The following is a 19423-nucleotide window of genomic DNA, read 5'->3' on the forward strand; positions in this document are numbered from 1 at the left end:
ATAGACATCCAAAAGTGAAAATTTATTTAGTAGAATTCCTCCTGTATTCTAATGATGAAATTAATCTAGTACATTAATGTCCTGTAACTCCAACCCTACCTACTCTGTTCAAATAGCTATGGAAGCCATTACTTTTAAATGTTGCTGTGTCATTGATTTCATTATCTAGAAATCTACTCTGTTGGAGGGGTGATAATAATTTCATGTTCTAATCTCTCCTGTGACTTATATCTCTATCAACTAGCTCTGAGCTGTTTTCTTTTTTTCAATGCAATTTGACACCATGCCTTGATTTATAAATCCTGTTAGATTACTTCTCAGATTATTTACTCATCTTATGCTCCTAGTCATTAAAAATAAATTCTGTATTCCTTTTGGTTAAGCTCCTCGTAACACTTTTATCCACATGTAAGATCTCATATTTAACACTAGAACGATTTTCGTAGTATATATTACCTGAAGATAAAAATAGTAAGAGGAAATAAAAACAATATAAATCTGTTTTTCAAATTTATATACTCTTTCCATGTGTAGCCTGTATAAACAGTGCAGTAAACTCGGTAGTAAAGACTAATTAGGTCCATTCAATAGGTCCATTGTCCTCGTGATGCAGGGAGTGGTACACCATTAGTGCCATGGTAGCCGCGTGGTGGCTGCATCTTAGAGGACTGAGCCAATAGCTCTTTCCACATTTTACTTTTGGTACTAATTGTGAAAAATACTCATCCATGATTTATTGCTATGGTAATGACAAGTAATGATTAACTGCACAGGGCAGTCAGATTCTAAGCTGTCAGAGCAATTATTCTTTACAGTGTTAAAGAAGTTTTTAGTAAGCCGAGTGGCATAGTACCTTGTTGCCTCAGTTGCTCTTTGATTACATGAAAAGCACTACAAAAACATTTTCTGCAAGAAGAACCATTTCCAGCATAGTGAAATATGGAATATTTTCAAATGCACTCCCAAGCTATGCTATTGGTCTAATCTGCCTTAGCCCTGGGAAGCCCAGCTTAGATATAAACGAGGTGTCTTAATCCATTCAGGCTGTTTTAACAGAATAGACTGGGTGGTTGATTTATTTCTCACAGTTCTGGACACTGGCAAGTTCAAGATCAAGGTGTTGGCAGATTCAGTGTCTGGTGAGGACCTGCTTCCTGATTCATAGATGGCTGTCTTCTTGCTGGGTCCTCACAAGGTAGAAGGAGCAAGAAAGCTCTCTGAGGTCTCTTTTATAAGGGCACTAAATCCCATTTAAGATGCCCTCACCTTCATGACCTAATCACCCCAAGGTCCCACCTCCAAATATTACCACATTGGAGGAATAGGTTTCAGCATACGAATTTTGGGGGGACAAAACATTCTATCTATAGAACTAGAGCATCTTCTTCCATTGGGAGTGGAATTTAAAAGTACTTACTGTCACAGCACACTGGGTTGAGCAGCCGTATAAATAGCCTCTTTCCCCATGGTTGACTTTTGGCTCCTTTTTTAACCCTTTCCTTTTTCCTGGCCGACTGCTTAAGCTGCAGACCATTTTATCTTCACGTCATATGCAAACCCTTATCCATTCCAGGCTTAACCCTGTCTCCTCCTGGACTTACCCCTTCTACAAAGTTCACCTTGTAGATAATCTCCTCAGTGTTTGATGCGACATCCTACTTGGTTATCTGTGGTAGAGACAGTGGTGGTGCTTATTATTGACATCTTTACTATGTACTAAGTACAGTGTAAGCAGTATATTTTAATCTCATTTGATTCTCACAAATACCCCATTATATAGACACTGTATTTTACAAATGAACAACTAAAAATTCAAGGCTTAGAGAGTTTAAGTAGTTTGTTCAAGTGATGAAGCCAGGATTTCAACCCAGGTGCCACTCACTCCAGAGTCTTAGCTCTTAACGACTATAATCTGTTGTGGTAGTTCTCATCAGTGAGTTATTCTGCTTCCCAGGGGACCTTTGGCAAGGTCTGGAGACATTTTAGATTCTCACAACTGGGGGAGAGGTGCTACTGGCTTCTGGTGGGTAGAGGGCATGGATGCCACTAAACATCCTACAATGAACAGGATGACACTCGCGGTGACAAAGAATTATGCAACCCAAAAGGTCAGTAGTGCCTAGATCAGGTAACCCTGCTCTTCTGCAGTGGTTCTCGAGGTTTGGTCCCTGATCCAGCAGCATCACCTGGGAACTTGTTAGAAATGTAAATTCTCCTGCCCTACCCTGAACCTTGCAAATTAGAAACTCTGGGGGTGAGGCCCAGCCATCTTTGCTTTAACAATCCCCTAGCTAATTCTGATAGATGTGAAAGTTTGAGAACTGCTCTACTGTACCATCTTTCTCAAACCTCTCCTTGAAGAGTGCCTGTTCCTCAACTTTTTACCTTGGCTAAAGGAGATTTCCCTATTGGCAGTTTTTCCTTCTCAAGTAGAACTTGCTGGAATGAAGAGGAGGAGTTGTTTTTCTCCTCAGCCCCCACTGCTGATTCCTGTCCATTGTTAAATTGTTTGGCCATGACCTAGATCTGTGAAAACCCAGGCTGATATCTGTAGAGCTGGGCTGAGGTGGGTCTCCTCTTATCTGTGCCCTGTGGTGCATGCCATCAGAGCTAGCCTTTGACTTAGCACCTAGAGAGGAACCGAGTCAGTCAAACATACTGACCAAACATTAGGTCAGCTGGAAATGATTCAGTTAAGGGACAGAATTGTCCTAGAAACCAATTAACTAAATCAAGGGAGGCCTGAAAAGGTCAAAGATTTGAATTATAAGTAGAAAGAAGAGGAGCCTGGGAAAAATCCTCTTAAAAAAAAGGTGGCTTTAGTGGCCTATGGCCTTAGATCTGGCATCATTAAAAGCACTGACTTAGGGAGGGTACCTACCAACATCCAACAGCCTTTGTTCGGTTGATAATCATGTTGATGACCTATGAACTAGTCTGACTCAAACCTATATGTGAGACTCTCTACTGTATTAACCTATGATCACAAATTGGATCTGGTTATGCCCTGGGCCAGTTCCTTCTCTAACATCATTAACTCTGCATTTCTTTCCTACCATAGCCTCCTAGTTTTCTACTCACTTATTCCTATAGCACTTTCTGTTTTTAAGGCTACTGCTTCCATCCCTTTTCTTTTGGGCCACTGTTTTCCAGGTTGTGTTGTTCTAATACTTTTAAATAAAGGGTTGAATGGTCAAGTTAGTTTGCTACACGTTATGTCCTCCTACTGGGCATAGTTCTGAGGAGTCTTATAGTGAAGAAATCTGCTTAGTTTTGGTTAACTAAACATTTTCCCCAAACTTATTTATAAACAAAGCCTCCTTCTGTGTAACGGCTTATGATTTCCCTCGTAGGTAATGTCCCATGGAACACACCTTGCAAAACAGTTGTAATCTATTGGCTTTTTCCTGCCTTCCTATCTTTTCCTGCCCAGCCTGGTACCTGCACATTTGACCCTTGAACAACATGGGTTTGAACTGCGTGGGTCCACTGATACGTGTATTTTTTTCAATAGTAAGTACTACAGTGCTGCGCGATCAACAGTTGGTAGAATCTGAAGGAATTAACGGTGGGGGCTGAGGAGAATAACAGCTCCTCCTCTTCATTCTAACAGGTTCTACTTGAGAAGGAAGAACTGCCGAGAGGAAAAACTCCTTCAGGCAAGGTAAAAAGTTGAGGGACAGGTACTATTCCAGAACCATGGATATGGGGGAACCGTGGATACACAGGGCCAAGTATAAATTATATGCAGGTTTTCGGCTGTGCGGAGGGTCGGTGCCTCTAACTCCTGTGTTGTTCAAGGGTCAACTGTAGTCTGCCTTTTAAATCTAGTTACTCCTTGGCACTTAACGTAGTGCCAAGAGCTTTAAATACCACTTAATGCTGGGCACACTCAAATCTTTATCTTAAGCTCCTTCTCTCTGTCAGCTTCTTATATTAAGACATAATAAATTTACTTCCTAAACACTTCTTGAGGCTCACCTCTATTTCTGTTATACTTGTCTAATCCATACTGTCATCATGACTCAGATGGTATATTGCAGCAGTCATCCAGCTGACCCCCATGTTCAGTGGTGCTCCCTTCAAATCCATCCTTCATGCTCCTCACCCACAGTGAGCTATCTGAAGCTTATATCTTCAAACCCTATGTGGCACCTCATCTATTTTCAGTTCTGTTGGATGATGTTTATGGTATTCCCTGGCCTTGCCTCTACCCATTTCTCCAGCATCACTTGATGCTGAGCTTCTCCATAACTGATATTCTAATGACTGAATTCCTAAAGGTTCTCTGGCATGCTGTTGGCTTGTTCTTAATCCATCCTTCCAGACTTAGCTCAGTCTTTATCTCCTCTGGGAACTCTTTTCTGTCCTCCCAGCCTCTACTAAAGACTCCACTCTGTGCTCACAGTAGTACCTGTGCCTGCCTCCATGCGCTTGCCACATAATGCATGATCTTTCTATAAAATGTCTGCATCCTTCATGAGGCTGAACCTCTCCAGGGCATCTTAGTGTTTTCTAGCTTATGGCTGGTGCTCAGTAAGTGTTTCTTGAACTAACTTCAGTATACTTAAGGAGAGTGGATCAGCACACAGAAATGTGGGTCTTAAGCCACAGCCTCTTACTGAAAGATTTAGGAATTATTTGTGTAAAGTGACAGTTGACCATTTGAGACTGGCAGTTGGTAGAGAGAAAAGATGAGGCATGTACACATAACCCTTATGTCTGTTTATATGGCATTTTTACCCTAAAAAGTAGTACGTTTCTGGAGGACAGAGACCTCGCTTTGCGTTGTTTACCTTTATTTATTTAAACACAGTGCGCATATTGAGCACTGTGTTTATTCCTCACAGTGCTCAATATGACATCCTGGGCAAAGTGGACACTCAATATATGCTTGAACTAAATGTCAACATACTACTAACAATATGCCTAACTTGAGTTAAGTATAAAGTAGAGGCTGGATCAATTGGGCTGTTCTCTTTCTTGGATTTCTGAGCTCAGCTAATTCACAGTTCAGGGGCTCGTTTACCTTTTTATTCTCTCTATGTGAGAAAAGAATGAATGCCCCAGATGATAAATTGAACCTGAGCTCGTAATCCGTTTTATTTGATGTAGCTAACTGGTGTACCAGTCGTCACATGTCTTAAAGCCAAAAATTATTTCAAAAGGGATATTTTACCATTTTCAAACTCATCTGTATTTTCAAATGAATTGCAGTTACCAAAAAGTAATCCAATGCAATGGAATAAAATTAGGTGCATTTAAGAATCCCCAAACAAAATGGTGCAGGTCCAATTATATGTATTTGCACCATCCAGCTGTACATGTGTCTGGGAACCTTTGGCTCTTCCTTGAATTGCTCTGGTGACTATTTCTATTTCATTGGAGTGGAGTAAAGAGTAGGACTAGATTTGTGTTGTCCAAACTATAAGCCAATAGCGATATGTGGCTATTTACATGGAAACTAGTTAAAATGAAATAAAATTTGAAATGCAGCTGCTGAGTCACACAGACCACATTTCACATGCTCAGTCAACACATGTGGCTGGTGGCTACCGTCTTGGACAGTGTAGAAAGTTCTGTTCTGCCCTGGATGAGATCATCTCTAAGGTTTCTTCTGCATCAGACATCTTGCTAGTCCTGCTACCTAGGAGCTGGTACTGGTCAGATCTCCTCACAGGGAACTTCAGAGATTTCCCAACATTCTTTGATCACATTTTGAATTTTTTCTAGATTGGATGTTACCTGTAATAATAGAGTTGCTGAGTAGAACTTGGTCAATTTCTTAAAAAGATATTTTCATTGTAATGGTATTTGTGGGTTTTTTTCCCCCCTCCCCAAAGTCTGCCACCAGGGGGTGCCCTCAAACCTTTTGGGAAATATGTTTGTTTCAGCCTTATTAATAAGAGTGAAGTTTGGACTATAATATTGACTATTCATACTGGATAATTTAAGAATTAAATTAAGAATTAAGTGTTATAATATGTAGGTATGCACATTACTTGATTCGCATGGCAAATTACTTTCCTAGTGGTGTGAGTGCGAGAAGCTGTCATTGAACTATCTTAAAAATTAGGTAAAAGTAAAAATAAGTAATTTTAAAGTATTTCTTATAGTTCAAAAATATTTTTATTAAATTTAAAACTGTTAACTATAGTAAAAGAATGAAGTTATTGTTCACTTATATTTCTCAGACAAATTAAGTCCATTTTGCTTCCAGGATGAGAAAACTTCCATTAACCATTAGCTATTTCTCTGAAATCTTGTCATGCTGAGTTTGATTGCCTGTCTATAAAAGATGGATAATAGTGTGACTATATGGTATTGAAAATATCTGTTGGCTTGTGTGTAATAGCATTGTGGTTTGGTGCTGTTTGCTAGAGTGATTGATGGTTATGGCCATGTAGTCATACAGTAATAGGAGTGAGAGATGAGAAAGACCTATCAGAGCATCTTGTGCTAGTCTGAGATCATTCCCTAAAGAATAATCATTTACCATGACGGTATTGAGAAGTAAATTCTTCTAGGAGACAGAGGATAATAAGGGTGTGTTATTATGTTTTATCCTTCTAAGGCAAAAATAATTTGTGCATTTTATTATTAGCATGAAAAAAGATAATGATTACTGTTTAGAGAAGAGCTTCCTTCATGTGTCATAAACCTACACAATTTTGTTCTTCATGTTTAATCTAATGAAATTTGTATAGGAAATAGTGTGACTGGTTTTGATTAGAGGCATATTTTGTTTCAAGAACTGGGTGATGGTATTCTTCCTAAAGTGATTGTGTTCCCAAATTAGTTGTCACTTATTTGGGTTTTGGAGTATATGATGGTGAAATTTCCACACCCATCTACAAAAGTCTGTGAATTTTAAGCCACTAATGGCTTGTTTCCTGAAGTGAGAAACTAGTTCATAGTTCTGTCCTGAGAAACAGAACAAGGATTGGGAGAGTGGAAGTGGAGTTGAGGTAACCTGCCAAAGGGCTCTTTCTCACTTCATCGTTACTTCCTCTTCCCTTTACTGGCTAATAAGAGTTTGGCTATGGGATTGGAGGTTAAGAATCTCTTTGATTCTAGAGACACTGCTTTGGGAAAGATCCCAATGTTCTCCTTACTTGCTGCAAGTAATAAATCCTTCATTCCCGTGGGCGGGGGAAGAAAAGAATAAAAGGAGATTCTAATGCTTGGCACTCTTTTACTCCTGCTGGCACCCATTGATGGGGAGAAAAAGGAAGTGTATAGCAACCTGGTTTATCCCATATTAAACAGCTGTTAATTTAATGACAAATACAGATTATTTCTAGTGTAAGTTACAGGGCACATACTTCAAAGGATCTTTTGTATTATCCTTAAAACAGATCATTTCAAGTGCTTCTAGTGAGTTGTGATCTTCATCAGTGCTTCTCAGGTTTGAGTCATAGCATTTTGAAAATTACTTAGGAAGCTCTTAATAGCTGTTTGAAGAGAAAACCAAACCAAGGGACGATAGAGAGACAGGGTGGCTTCTCAGCACATCACCTTGCCTCGCCACCATATTTATTTTGTACCTCTTTTGTTGCCATAATATAAAATTTTTGGAAGTCTTATTTAAGTCCAGAAATTAGTTCACTAATTTGTGAAATGTGCCTTCTTAAATATGAAAATATTAGACTGGCTATTTCCTGAAAACCAATTGGACTTTATTAAAATTTGGAGAACATTTTTATTAAAGCCATAATTGTCATGGGTGATACACATGAGAGATCACCCTGTGGTTGGCTTGTCAGACTTGCATGAGCTTTCAGAAATTAAGGGGAATGAGTGAGTTTGTTTTCTTGTAAGCTGTCACATTCTTCTCTTCAAAGTGTCAGCCTGAATTGTGCACAAGTAAATGTTAGAAACATTCACCTTCTCCAGTTGATTTTTTTATCCTTACATAACTTAGTGCTATAATTATTTTTTTGCTCTAATGTTTAATTTTTGTAGTCTAAAAACATGCCTGAAGAAGAGGTGGATCTGAAAGATCTTAATAATTCTGACTTATGTTCTTTCTTTTTAATCTTTGTAATATGAACCTGTCTCTCGAACTTGGGAAGCTCTGGAGGTAGTTCCAGTAAGTTTTTTAGGTGTTTTATAGAAAACTCAGTTCATATGCAGTTTAATTTACTAAAAAAAAAAATAAAAAATAAAAAAAATAAAAAACCTCTCGAGGGAGATTCTGATAGGCAGTAGAGAGAAGGAAGAGGGAGAGCTTGGTAAAATTACCTAGCTGTGGTAGAAAGTGTCAGTTAATTTAACAAATATTTTTATTGATAACATTACATATGAGTATGTTCTAGCATAGTGAATCAATGTCAATCTTGTATGCAAGGAACTTCTAGTAAACTCTAGAATGCATGTCCATAAATAACTACAACATAAAGCAGGAAGTCTTAAGTGTCTTGTGAAAAAACAGACAATTAAATTATAAGAGGAAGAGTTACCTTCTAGTTGGTACGTCCATTTAGATAGACTTTGAAGCAGTGTATTGTTTGAGTAAGACATTAAAAGGTTAGGTAAGTTTTAGAGTAGGAAAGATATTCCAGGCGTAGCACAGATTGTATTTGTGGAAGCACAGGTAGGAGCTAGAGAAGAGTAAATTGCTGAAATGTCTAGTATGTAAAATGCACAGAAGGTAGTTTGAGAGACAGAGAGAGCCCTAAGTAAGACTAGATAAGCATCTAGGGCCAGATAGCTTGATTATTAATTGAAGGATTTGTACTGTACTGAAAAGGCAAGGAAAAGCCATTGAAAGCTTTCAAGTGGAACAGGGTGTACTTGGGCTAAAACTGAAGGTGGGCTAGCGGCAGGGCAACAGTTAGATTACTGTAGTAATCTTGGTGAGACTGAATGAGGGGCTGAGTCAGGGTAGTTTAGTAGTGATTAAGAGGAGGTAATGAATATGTGACGCCGCTGGATCAGTCAGTAGGACTGGCAGTTAATTGATATGGGGGGTCTTGAAAGAAAGAGGAGGCTCCAGAAAGGGCATAAATTACTGGCCCAGTAGATAATAATACTTTGCATTTATATATGGGGCTTTAGAATTCATAAAACACGGTTGTAGCTGAGCATTCATAACTCTGTAAGGTAAACAGAGTTCGAATTATCCTTATCATTCCATTCCAGTTTCTTGGCCAAGTGCTCCATTCTCTAAAATACCCTTCCTTGTGAACCTGGGAAGGAAAGTCCTGGCCTCTAGTCCCGATGTATGCCATTAAGTTTGAATGTGGGAAATTGGCTTTACATTCTTTGAGCTTCAGTTTCTCCAGATGTCCTTCTGCTTTCTGTTTTGCAGGGATGCTTGCAGGATAAAATGTAATTTTAAAATTTTCATCAACTCTATTCAGCAAATAATAATGAGTACTAAATATTATGCTTGGTACTGGAATACAAGATGTATGAAATACAATCCTTGCTTTTGCAGTGTCACAGATTAGAGAAGGAGAGGAGAAGAACATGTAAATAAATAATTATAATAAACCATAATAAGTGCTGTACTACAGGTATGTGCATGTGACTATAGAGTCACATGAGGAAGAAGGAATTAGGAAAGTCAAGGGAGGCTTCTTCACAAGGAGATGTGAACTTAGTCTTGACACATAATTAGTGGTTTAACTGTAGTAAAAGGTTAAACAAGGCAGAGGGTACAATATGCATCATCACCATAATAGTAGCCACTATTTGTTGAAAGCTTCTGAAAGCCAAGGAATTCCAAGGATTGCCCATAGGCACCAGAAGCTTGGGAGAGGCAAGGAAGGATTCTTTCTGAGAGCCTTCAGAGGGAACATGACCCTGTTAGCACCTTGATTTCAGAATTCTGGCCTCCAGAACTGTGAGAGAATGAATCTTTGTTTTTCTAAGCCACCCAGTTTGTGATAGTTACAGCAGCCCAAGGAAACTAATATAGTGTGGTCCTGGCATAAGAATCAAATTGATCACTGGAAAACCCATAAAACCCAGAAATAGACCCATACTTATACAATCATTTGATTTTCAACAAAGGTGCCAAAGCAATCGATGGGGGAAAGAAACATCTTTCAACAAATGGTGCTGGGAAAATTGGGTTTCTTTATGGGGGAAAAAAAATGAACTTCAACTCTTTGTATACAGCATACATAGAAAATAACTAAATGCAAAAACTAAAACCATAAAGATTCTAGAAGAAAGCATCTTTGTGACTTAGGGATAGACAAAGATTTCTTAGGACACAGAAAGCATTAAGCATAAAAGAAAAAAATTAAATACTTATCAAAAGACATTAAGAAAATGAATAGACAAGCTAAAGGCAAGGAGAAAATATTTGCAAAGCATATATATTTATCTGACAAAGGATTTATGTTTAGAATATATAAAGAACTCAATTTAAAAATAAGGCAAACCGGGCTTCCCTGGTGGTGCAGTGGTTGAGAGTCCGCCTGACGATGCCGGCCCGGGAGGATCCCACGTGCTGCGGAGCGCCTGGGCCCGTGAGCCATGGCCACTGGGCCTGAGCGTCCGGAGCCTGTGCTCTGCAATGGGAGAGGCCACAACAGTGAGAGGCCCGTGTACCAAAAAAAAAAAAAAAGGACAAACCACCCCATTAAAAAAAATTAAAAGAGTTTAAAGGACCGGTCACAAAGAAAGATATACAAATGACCAATTAGCACATTAAAATATGCTCAGTGTCATTTGTCATTGGGGAAATGCCAGTTAAAACTAGAATGAAGTATTAGTGCACAGGCACTAGAAGGGCTAAAACGAAAATGAATAGATGTAGCTAGAGATGTGGAGCAACTGGAACTCTCATACTTTGTTGTTGGGTTTGTAAAATGGTACTACCACGTTGGAAAAAGGTCTCGCAGTTCTTTAGAAAACTAAACATATACCTGCTCTATGACCTATGCATTTCATTTCCTTTCTAAACCTACCCAAGAGAAATTAATATACGTATACACAAAAAATCCTGTGTTTATAGAAGAATGTCTATAGCAGCTTTACTTATAATAGCCAAATCCTGGAAATAGTGCATTTGTCTATGAACAAGAGAATGAATAAACAAATTGTGGTATAATTATACAATAGAATAAAATAATAGAAGGGAACAAAATCACTGATACACACAACATAGATGCATCTCAAAAGCACAGTGCTGAGGGGAAAAAAAGCCTTACATAATATAGTACATGTCACATGTTTCCAATATATGAAGTTTTACAAGAGACAAAACTAATCTATGGTAGAAGAAAATTTAGAACAGTGGTAGTCTCTCAGATGTGGGAAAGTTGCCTGGGAAGGGGCATGAGGGAACCTTCTAGGGTGATAGTATAATAATATCCTGTGTCTTCATAGGGATTTAGTTTATGCAGGTGTATGCATTTGTAAAATGTCATTGAATGGTACACTTAGGGTTAGTTCATTTCATTGAATGTAAATTTTACCTCAAAATGAAAAAACTTGTAAACAAATGTTAAATTATATTTATATGGAGGCTGAAGTGGTCAGGGTGAAATGTACTGATGCCCCCAACTTACTTCAAAATGCATTTAAAAAATGGATTGATGGATGGATAGGTATGCGACAAAAATAAATAGAGTAAAATGTTAACTGTAGAAAATGAGTTTATGGGTGTTCAGTGTATAGTTATTTTAGCTTTGCTGTATTTTTGAAATTTTTCATAATTCTGGGAAAGTTAATTGCCATCAATAAGGAATGGTTAAAATTGTATATCCATACCGTGGAAAATACTGTATAGCATTTATTCTATTACGGGGAAAGACTTCTAAGGCTTTCTCTTAAGGCAAAAAACAAGTTGCAAAAAATATAGTATACCATTTAGTTTAAAAATTAATGTAACAGAAAGCTAAATTTCTGTATGCACATATGTAGAAATGCTTAGAAGTAGTTTGGGAAGGAGACAAGCATCTGTTTGTCTGAGAAGTAGTTTGGAATTGGGGATTTGTGGTTAAGAAGAGCTTTGACTTCATCTGAATGGTTTGACATTTTTAAGGCAAGAATGTATCCACGTATTACTTAAAAATTAATAGAAAAGAAGGATTAAGGCTCATCACAGAGGAGTTTGTATACACGGGGATAAAAAGTTCAACATCATTAGTAATTAAATAAACATAAATTAAAATAATAGTGGTGTCAATTTAGTCTATCAGATTGTGAATAAAACAAGAATACGAGAATTCACAGTATTAGTAAGGTATGGAGTTGAGTACTTTCATATACAGCACCAGAATATAAATTGATGGAACCTTTCTGGAAGGTGATTAGACAGCATATATTAAAAACCTTTAAAAAAAAAAAAAAAGCCTATGCTTTTTGATATAGCATTTTCACTTATAGAGATATTCAAATAGTTGCAGAAAGATGTATGTACAAGGATATTCATTGCAATGGTAATTTCAAGAGTGAAAAATTGGCAACAACCTGTAAATCTATCATAACAGAATTAGATAGGGAAATAAGGTATGGTGTGTCCAAATTGTTAATAATACTCAGCTACTGAAAATGGTGATATAGGATTATATTTATTTACACGGGAAAGTGTCCACTATGTAAATGAAAACAAAATACAGACTGGAAGGATATATGCCAAAATGTTAGCAGTATATATATTGATAGTGGGTTTGTGGGTGGTATTTATTTTCTTTTTGTTTATGTTAATTTGCTACAGTGAAAATACATGACTTTTTAAAAAAACATTTTGTTGCTAGTGATGTTTATGAAGACTACACAGCAAAGTGGAAAATTCTTTTGTCTAATGAAAAAATTATACAGAATTGTTAGAGTAACGTGATTTTAAGTAATTTTTTTCTGTGTGAGAAGGAAAACAAATACCTAAGTGTAACAAACACTTAAATGGTTATATTAACTTTAGGATCATAGGACTATGAGGTTTTTCACCATGTCTATTTAGATATTGGGATGATACATGTTTTATGTTAAAAAATTATTTCATAAAATTTATTGTTCTAGACCTTTTGTATAAACTTTTTTGAAATTTTTTATTAAAAAAGAGTATTAGTAACTTTAAAAATTTTTACTAGGATCTACCTAGGTTTACATCAATAGATAACATGGAGTGACTTGAGGTGTTTATTATATTTGTTGATTTGTGACTGATTAAAAAGCTGTTTCCTATGAACTCTTTGAAGAAGTAGATCTATGGAAATATTCTCCTTCACTAAAATATCACTAGTTTTCTGATTTTACCGGCTACAGATTTCACTTCCCCATTCAAAGTTCAGTAGTATTATTTATTTAGTACTGTCTGTGTGCCAGGCACTGTACTTAGTCACGCATGAATATGCCCTTAGTATTAGAGCACAGTTCACAGATTTAGTTTTAGTTGATCAAGCATTCTAAGAAAGAAGAAATAAGTACAAATCTCTTTTCTATATGTAAGCTTCTAGATATTTAAATCATTCATCATGTTTTGACATTTGACAAATTAAGTTGCTCTATTTTAGTAGTTTGTTAATGCTTCCATCTGCTAAGGAAGAATGATAACTTCTCCATGACCACTGTGATGAAATTGCAATAATTACTATCCTTCAAGGTGAAGGCTGATATATTGAGGGGATCACAGAAAGAGCATAGGACTTTCTGCTTTGAGATTCATGAGGTCAGTGATCATGTCTGTTATTGTTTACAGTTCTGTTGTCAGTCCTGGCACAGTGTCTGGCATATAATAGATACTTAAATTTACTGGTTAGTTGAATGGATGAACAACTCTATAGTCTAAAGAGAGGAAATGGGTAAAATAGCATTATAATTTTGAAAATCTTTGTATCAGTTCTGAGTGAAACACATACATAATCAACTTTTGGGATGAGAATAAAAGGATGGTATGTACACACATGCACACACACAAAGACTTGCCATATATAATTATGCAGACCCTCCAATAGAGGGCAGGGAGAATTTAATCATCATATAAATGCTTAATTTCCTTATAATCATCATCATCGTTATAAATAATATAATATATGATATATTATAAATAAATATTTATTATTTAAGGCTCTTCTTCCCTTGAAGTTAAGCAGTGATTTACATTTTAAAAACTTTTTAATACTAATGTCTTGGTTTGCATTGTATAGATTAATAAATTGTGCAGATTAATAAATAGTAAATAATAATTTGTAAAAGGTAAGATTTGCTTAAAGATGCTAATAATATATAAGAGGGCATAAGATTATACTAGTTTTTTAAATTATGCATTCCATCTCAAATGGTAGTTGGGTTGGCTATGTTCTCAAATGACATTTTTTATCTTCCCTTTTGTGTTTTCAAAGCAACATTAGACATAGGTCTGAAGTGTTGACAGAAGTCCAGTGCAATAATGCTTCATGAGATAAATAAGTGATATTTTAAAGCTTGTGATGGTCAGCAAAGCATGGCAGGAGCTACTCGTATGTCAGTTTTAAAAGACAAGGACAGGTACCCAAAGGAGAAGAAGCTGTCAGCCTATTTAGACACTTAAGGTTAAATGTCTTTAGGTTAAAAATGTTTGGAAAGACACTTCTCCTTATCCCTCTACTAAATACAGCTGAAAACCCAGGACACTATAAAAGAATAAGAAGACTCTGAAAGGTGGAGAAAAGACTGACCAGCTAGGGTCTGTGGGGCTGTTGGAAAAATATGGCACCTGGGTGGTATCAGCAGAGGCCTGGTGGGGAGCCTGAACTTTCACCCTCTGCATCCGCCCCCCCACCCCCCAACCCAAAGGTATCAAGATGCCTTTCCCCCTCCCTGCCCTGGGAGTCAACAAGGGCAGTAGAATTTTCACTCCTGACTGGTAGTAATGAGGTGGCTCTCCCTTCCTGTGTCCCAGAAGACCTGCTAAAACAAGATTTAAATAAGATCCAAAGTCTCATAACATAAAATCCAGGTTTCAATAAAAAATCGCTCCACGAAGAACCAGGAAAATCTCAACTGAAATGTGAAGACAATCAACAGATACCAACCCTGAGATAACACAGATGTTAGAATTATCTAACAAGGGCTTTAAAGCAGCCATCATAAAAAGGCTTCAATAAGCAATTACAGCTCCTTGAAACAAATGAAAAATAGACAGTCCCAGCAAAGAAATAGAAGCTATAAAGAAGAACCAAATGGAAATTTTAGAAATGAAAAATATAATACCTGATTTTTTTTTTAATGCAATGCATGGGCTCAATGGGGAGTGGGGGTGACAGAGGAAAGAATTGGAAAACTTGAAAAAGAACAAAGGAATCCATCTGAACAACAGAAAGAAATAGACTTTTATGTCATTTTTTTTCTGAGGTGACTCAGAAAAGTTAGAATGGTTTAATAATTTTGGTCTAAAAGTGACTATATATTTCCTTTCAGATTTTCTCATAATGTAGAAAATAATAATAGCATAATGGTCTAGTATATATAATTTTGGGGTTTATATTGGCTTGAAAATCTGAATTAAATTCCTAAATTTCCTATACTGGTTGTACTACTGGTCAAACAAGCAAACATTACATTCAAGAAACATTAAAATTTATTAAAAAAAGTGTAGGGACCTATGGAACTATTAAAAAATATTTAACAGTCATGCCTTTTTAGTACTGGAGGGAGAGGAGAAAAGGGGCAGGGATAAAAAAAATACTCAACAACAAAAAATAGTGGCTGAAAACTAGAAATAATAGCTGAAAATTTCCCAGATTTGACAGAAAACATCAAGAAGCTGAGCAAACCTCTTACAGGATAAACCCAAAGAAATCCATGCCAAGACATATCATAGTCAAACTTCCTCAAACTAAAGGCAAAGAAAAAAATTTTGAAAGCATCCAGAAAGAAATAACACATTGCCTGTAGGGGAAAAACAGTTTGAATGTTGTTGGATTTCTCATCAGAAAATATGAAAGCCAGAAAGAAGTGACATAATATTTTTGAAGGAGTAAGAGAAAAGAACTTTCAACAAAGAAGTGTATATCCATTGAAAATATCCTTCAGGACTGTAGGAGAAACGGTGACATTCTCAGATGAAGGAAAGGAAGAGAATTTGTCATTAATAGATCTATCCTAAAAGAATGTCTGAAGGAATTTCTTGAAACAGAAAGGAAATGATAAAATGGAATCTTGGAACACCAGGAGAGAAGAAAGAACAGTAGAAAGAGTAAAAATATAGTAGACTTTTCTTCTTGAGTATTCTAAATAGTGTTTGACATTTTCTGTTTCACTATTTTCAAACATTATAACACTATCAAATGTTCTCAATGTATGTGGAGAAATATTAAAGAAAATTATAATGGGGGTGGGTAAAGAGCCTTAAAGGTAAAGTTTCTATACTTTACTGCAACATGTGAAATGTTGACACCAGGAAACAGTGATAAGTTATATATAACGAATGCCTAGAGCAGCCAATTTTAAAAAAATCTGTTCAAAGAGATGTGTTCAAATATACTTTAGATAAATAAAAATGGAATTCTAAAATATGTTCAAGTAACCCATAGGAATGAAGGAAAAGAAAACAGGTAAAAAAAAGAGAAAATTAAAATGTTCTAATTTATCAATGATTAAATGTAAATGTCAAAGTTCACCAATTAAAAGACAACGATTTACAGAGTAGATTAAAAAAACCTGACACATTATATGCTGCTTGCAAGAAATTATTTCAGACATAACAGTATAGGCAGGTTGAAAGTAAAAGGCAGCCTTGTTTGTAATAGCCAAAAACTTGAAACAACCAAAATGCCCCTCAGTAGGTAAATGGTTAAACAAACTGTGGTATATTCATACTATGGAATACTACTCAGCATTAGGAATTAACTGTTGATACATGCATGAACTTGAATAGATCTCAAGGACATTACACTGGGTGAAAAAAAGTCTATCTTAAAAGGACACACACCATATGATTCCATTTGTATAACACAACAGAATTACAGAGATGGAAAGCAGATTGGTGCTTTCTAGGGCTTAGGGATGGTTGGAAGGAGGGTGTGACTATAAATTAGTAGCACAAAGGAGACTTTTGTTATAGTGGAACACTTCTGCATCTTGATTTTGGTTACACAAATGTACACGTGATAAAATAGCATAGAACAATACACACATACTGTACCAATATTAATTACCTGGTTTTGATATTGTGTTACAGTTAATCTGAAATGTAACCTTTAAGGGAAACTTGGTGAGGGGTAAACCGGACCTCCATATATTATTTTTGCAGCTTTCTGTGAATCTATAATTACTTCAAAATAAAATGTTTTAAAAAACAAAAAGATAAATTATGAATAAGAAGAATTTGAATATCTTAATACATTAATATGTTTTATGCATTTTCAGGTACAGGAAAGCAAGTATCTTTAATATATACAATAAAATTCTAAAATAGAATGCCTTCTATGTATGATTTTTTTAATTTAGTTTTTCTTTTTATTAGCATTAAAGAGGCTTATAATGAAGAGGCTTTGAACCTTTTAGCCTTTATTTATTTTTTTAGTGTGTTAACTTCCCATTATAGAAGATTAGGATTTAGCTGTTGTTTACTTAACCCTGTCACCATTAACAGCCTTATTTATGTTTCCCCACTTTTCCACTATAGATATCATATTCATTTCAATTAGATCAGTATTCTGGTTTTTTAGTAGGATGGTAAAAACACTGTTCATATCTGAGATCTGATTCCTTTTCTACTCTTGTACAACTTTTTGTTTTCCCCAGAATTAATAATTGTATTCTTGCTTGTTTTTTATATACCTATGATTAATTGGATCCTACACTCTCTGAATTGCAAATATCTTTCTGTTCATTCTGAATATCAATTTTCCCATTTTCCTAATTTAAAGAGGGAGGTGGGCATAGGTTTGGATTTTAGAGCTTTGGTATAAAGAAAATTCTTAGTGTTAGAACTTTTTTTTTTTTTTTTTTTTTTTTTTGCGGTACGCGGACCTTTCACTGTTGTGGCCTCTCCCATTGCGGAGCACAGGCTCCGGATGCGCAGGCTCAGCGGCCATGGCTCACGGCCCTAGCCGCTCCGCGGCATGTGGGATCTTCCCGGACCGGGGCACGAACCCGTGTCCCCTGCATCGGCAGGCAGACTCTCAACCACTGCGCCACCAGGGAAGCCCTGTTAGAATTTTCTTGCAAAACCAGAGTGAATGTAAATTATCTTTGCTACTTTTTCTATTTATACACATACTGTGTCCAGCTGTAGATAGACAAATGAATATTCCTTTATTTCAGCTTAGCTCCTGATAGCAAAGGGAATCTATAGATATTTGTAAAGAGTCTGTATCCTCATCAATCCCACACATTTGTTACATAGAGAAGTGGGGAGAGCTGTGGAATATAGGCCAGAATACTTGGGTTCTAGTTCTGATTTAGTTGCTAATTGACATTTTCAGTCTAGGATAATCAGGTAACCTCCTTGGCTTCAGTTTTCTTTTCTCTTTAATAATGACAGGATCAGACTGGATTATAACTGAGACCTCATCTATCTAGTTCAGATGTGATTTCAGATAGATACATGATTTACTTTAATCCTGACTGTATATATAGAATCCCTAGATTAAGAGTGTTTTCATTTTCAGTATTTTAAAAGAAATACTCTGATGTTTAGAGAGAAGTTGGATTAAATGGCCTAAAGTAATTTCTAAAGCATTGAAGAGATGGGAAATTACAAAAGACAGAAATAGGCCATGAATGTCGTCTTTCTTGTACTTCAAATTATGATATGGGAATCGTGGTTTTAACTTCCTAAAGGTGCCTAGAAAAGGAAATTGTAAGTCACCTGGAACTTCATTGTTTACTACCCAGTAGGTTAGATTTGACACATATAATATGCTCTGAAACGATTAGGGTGGCTTTTATGGTGATTTCTTTAAATTACTGACTGTAGAAGCTTGAGGGCTTCTGAGAGAGTTCTTTGTGGTCTAATAGTTTTTAGTTGATGTAACCGAGGTCAGAAGGTACTGTTTTTCATATGCAAGCATTTATTTAGTTGTGAATGTGATATGATAGATATTTCATATTTGGGATACTCGATTCATTTTCAGAGGGCATTTAGGTGAATTACATACATTTGGAAATGAATTTGTAAGTTCCTTACTGCACCTGTTGGTGTACTTGTGCATGTGTTCAGTGATGCTGATAATATGCCTTCTTATGGGATCCTATATAAAGCACATATGTAATTTAATAACAGATATTTGTTCATTGGTTATTATTCACTGATAACATTTTATTGGTTTTCAGGTACTAGAAGAAGCAGAAGCTCAACACTTATACCAGTCCATTTTGCCTGATATGGTGAAAATTGCACTCTGTCTGCCAAATATTTGCACCCAGGTTGGTGGAAATAACTTCTTCCTCAGTAGCTTTCTTGAGACTCACAGTTGAATTTCGTTTAAACTCTAATTGTCAAGGTCAGAGAGATGGGAAACAGTTTTTTGCCAGA

General features: G+C 36.3%; 1 protein-coding gene across 5 annotated transcripts in view; it reads left to right on the top strand.

Annotated features, from left to right (window-relative positions):
* The window catches only part of PARG (poly(ADP-ribose) glycohydrolase), a 113180-nt gene that overhangs the window by 30549 nt on the left and 63208 nt on the right, over nt 1–19423 (top strand). For 3 of the 5 annotated variants that reach the window (XM_033841668.2, XM_019929407.3, XM_019929618.3), the window contains exons 8-9: nt 13565–13630; nt 19222–19314. In XM_033841668.2, coding sequence (XP_033697559.1) covers nt 13565–13630; nt 19222–19314 — 159 coding nt within the window. Of the gene's footprint in view, nt 1–3613; nt 3665–13564; nt 13631–19221; nt 19315–19423 lie in introns of all 5 variants that reach the window. The other 2 variants (XM_019929484.3, XM_019929551.3) reach the window with 2 other exon arrangements.

This window comes from Tursiops truncatus, chromosome 16 (genome assembly GCF_011762595.2).
Source record: "Tursiops truncatus isolate mTurTru1 chromosome 16, mTurTru1.mat.Y, whole genome shotgun sequence".
Classification (NCBI taxonomy): Eukaryota; Metazoa; Chordata; class Mammalia; order Artiodactyla; family Delphinidae; genus Tursiops; species Tursiops truncatus.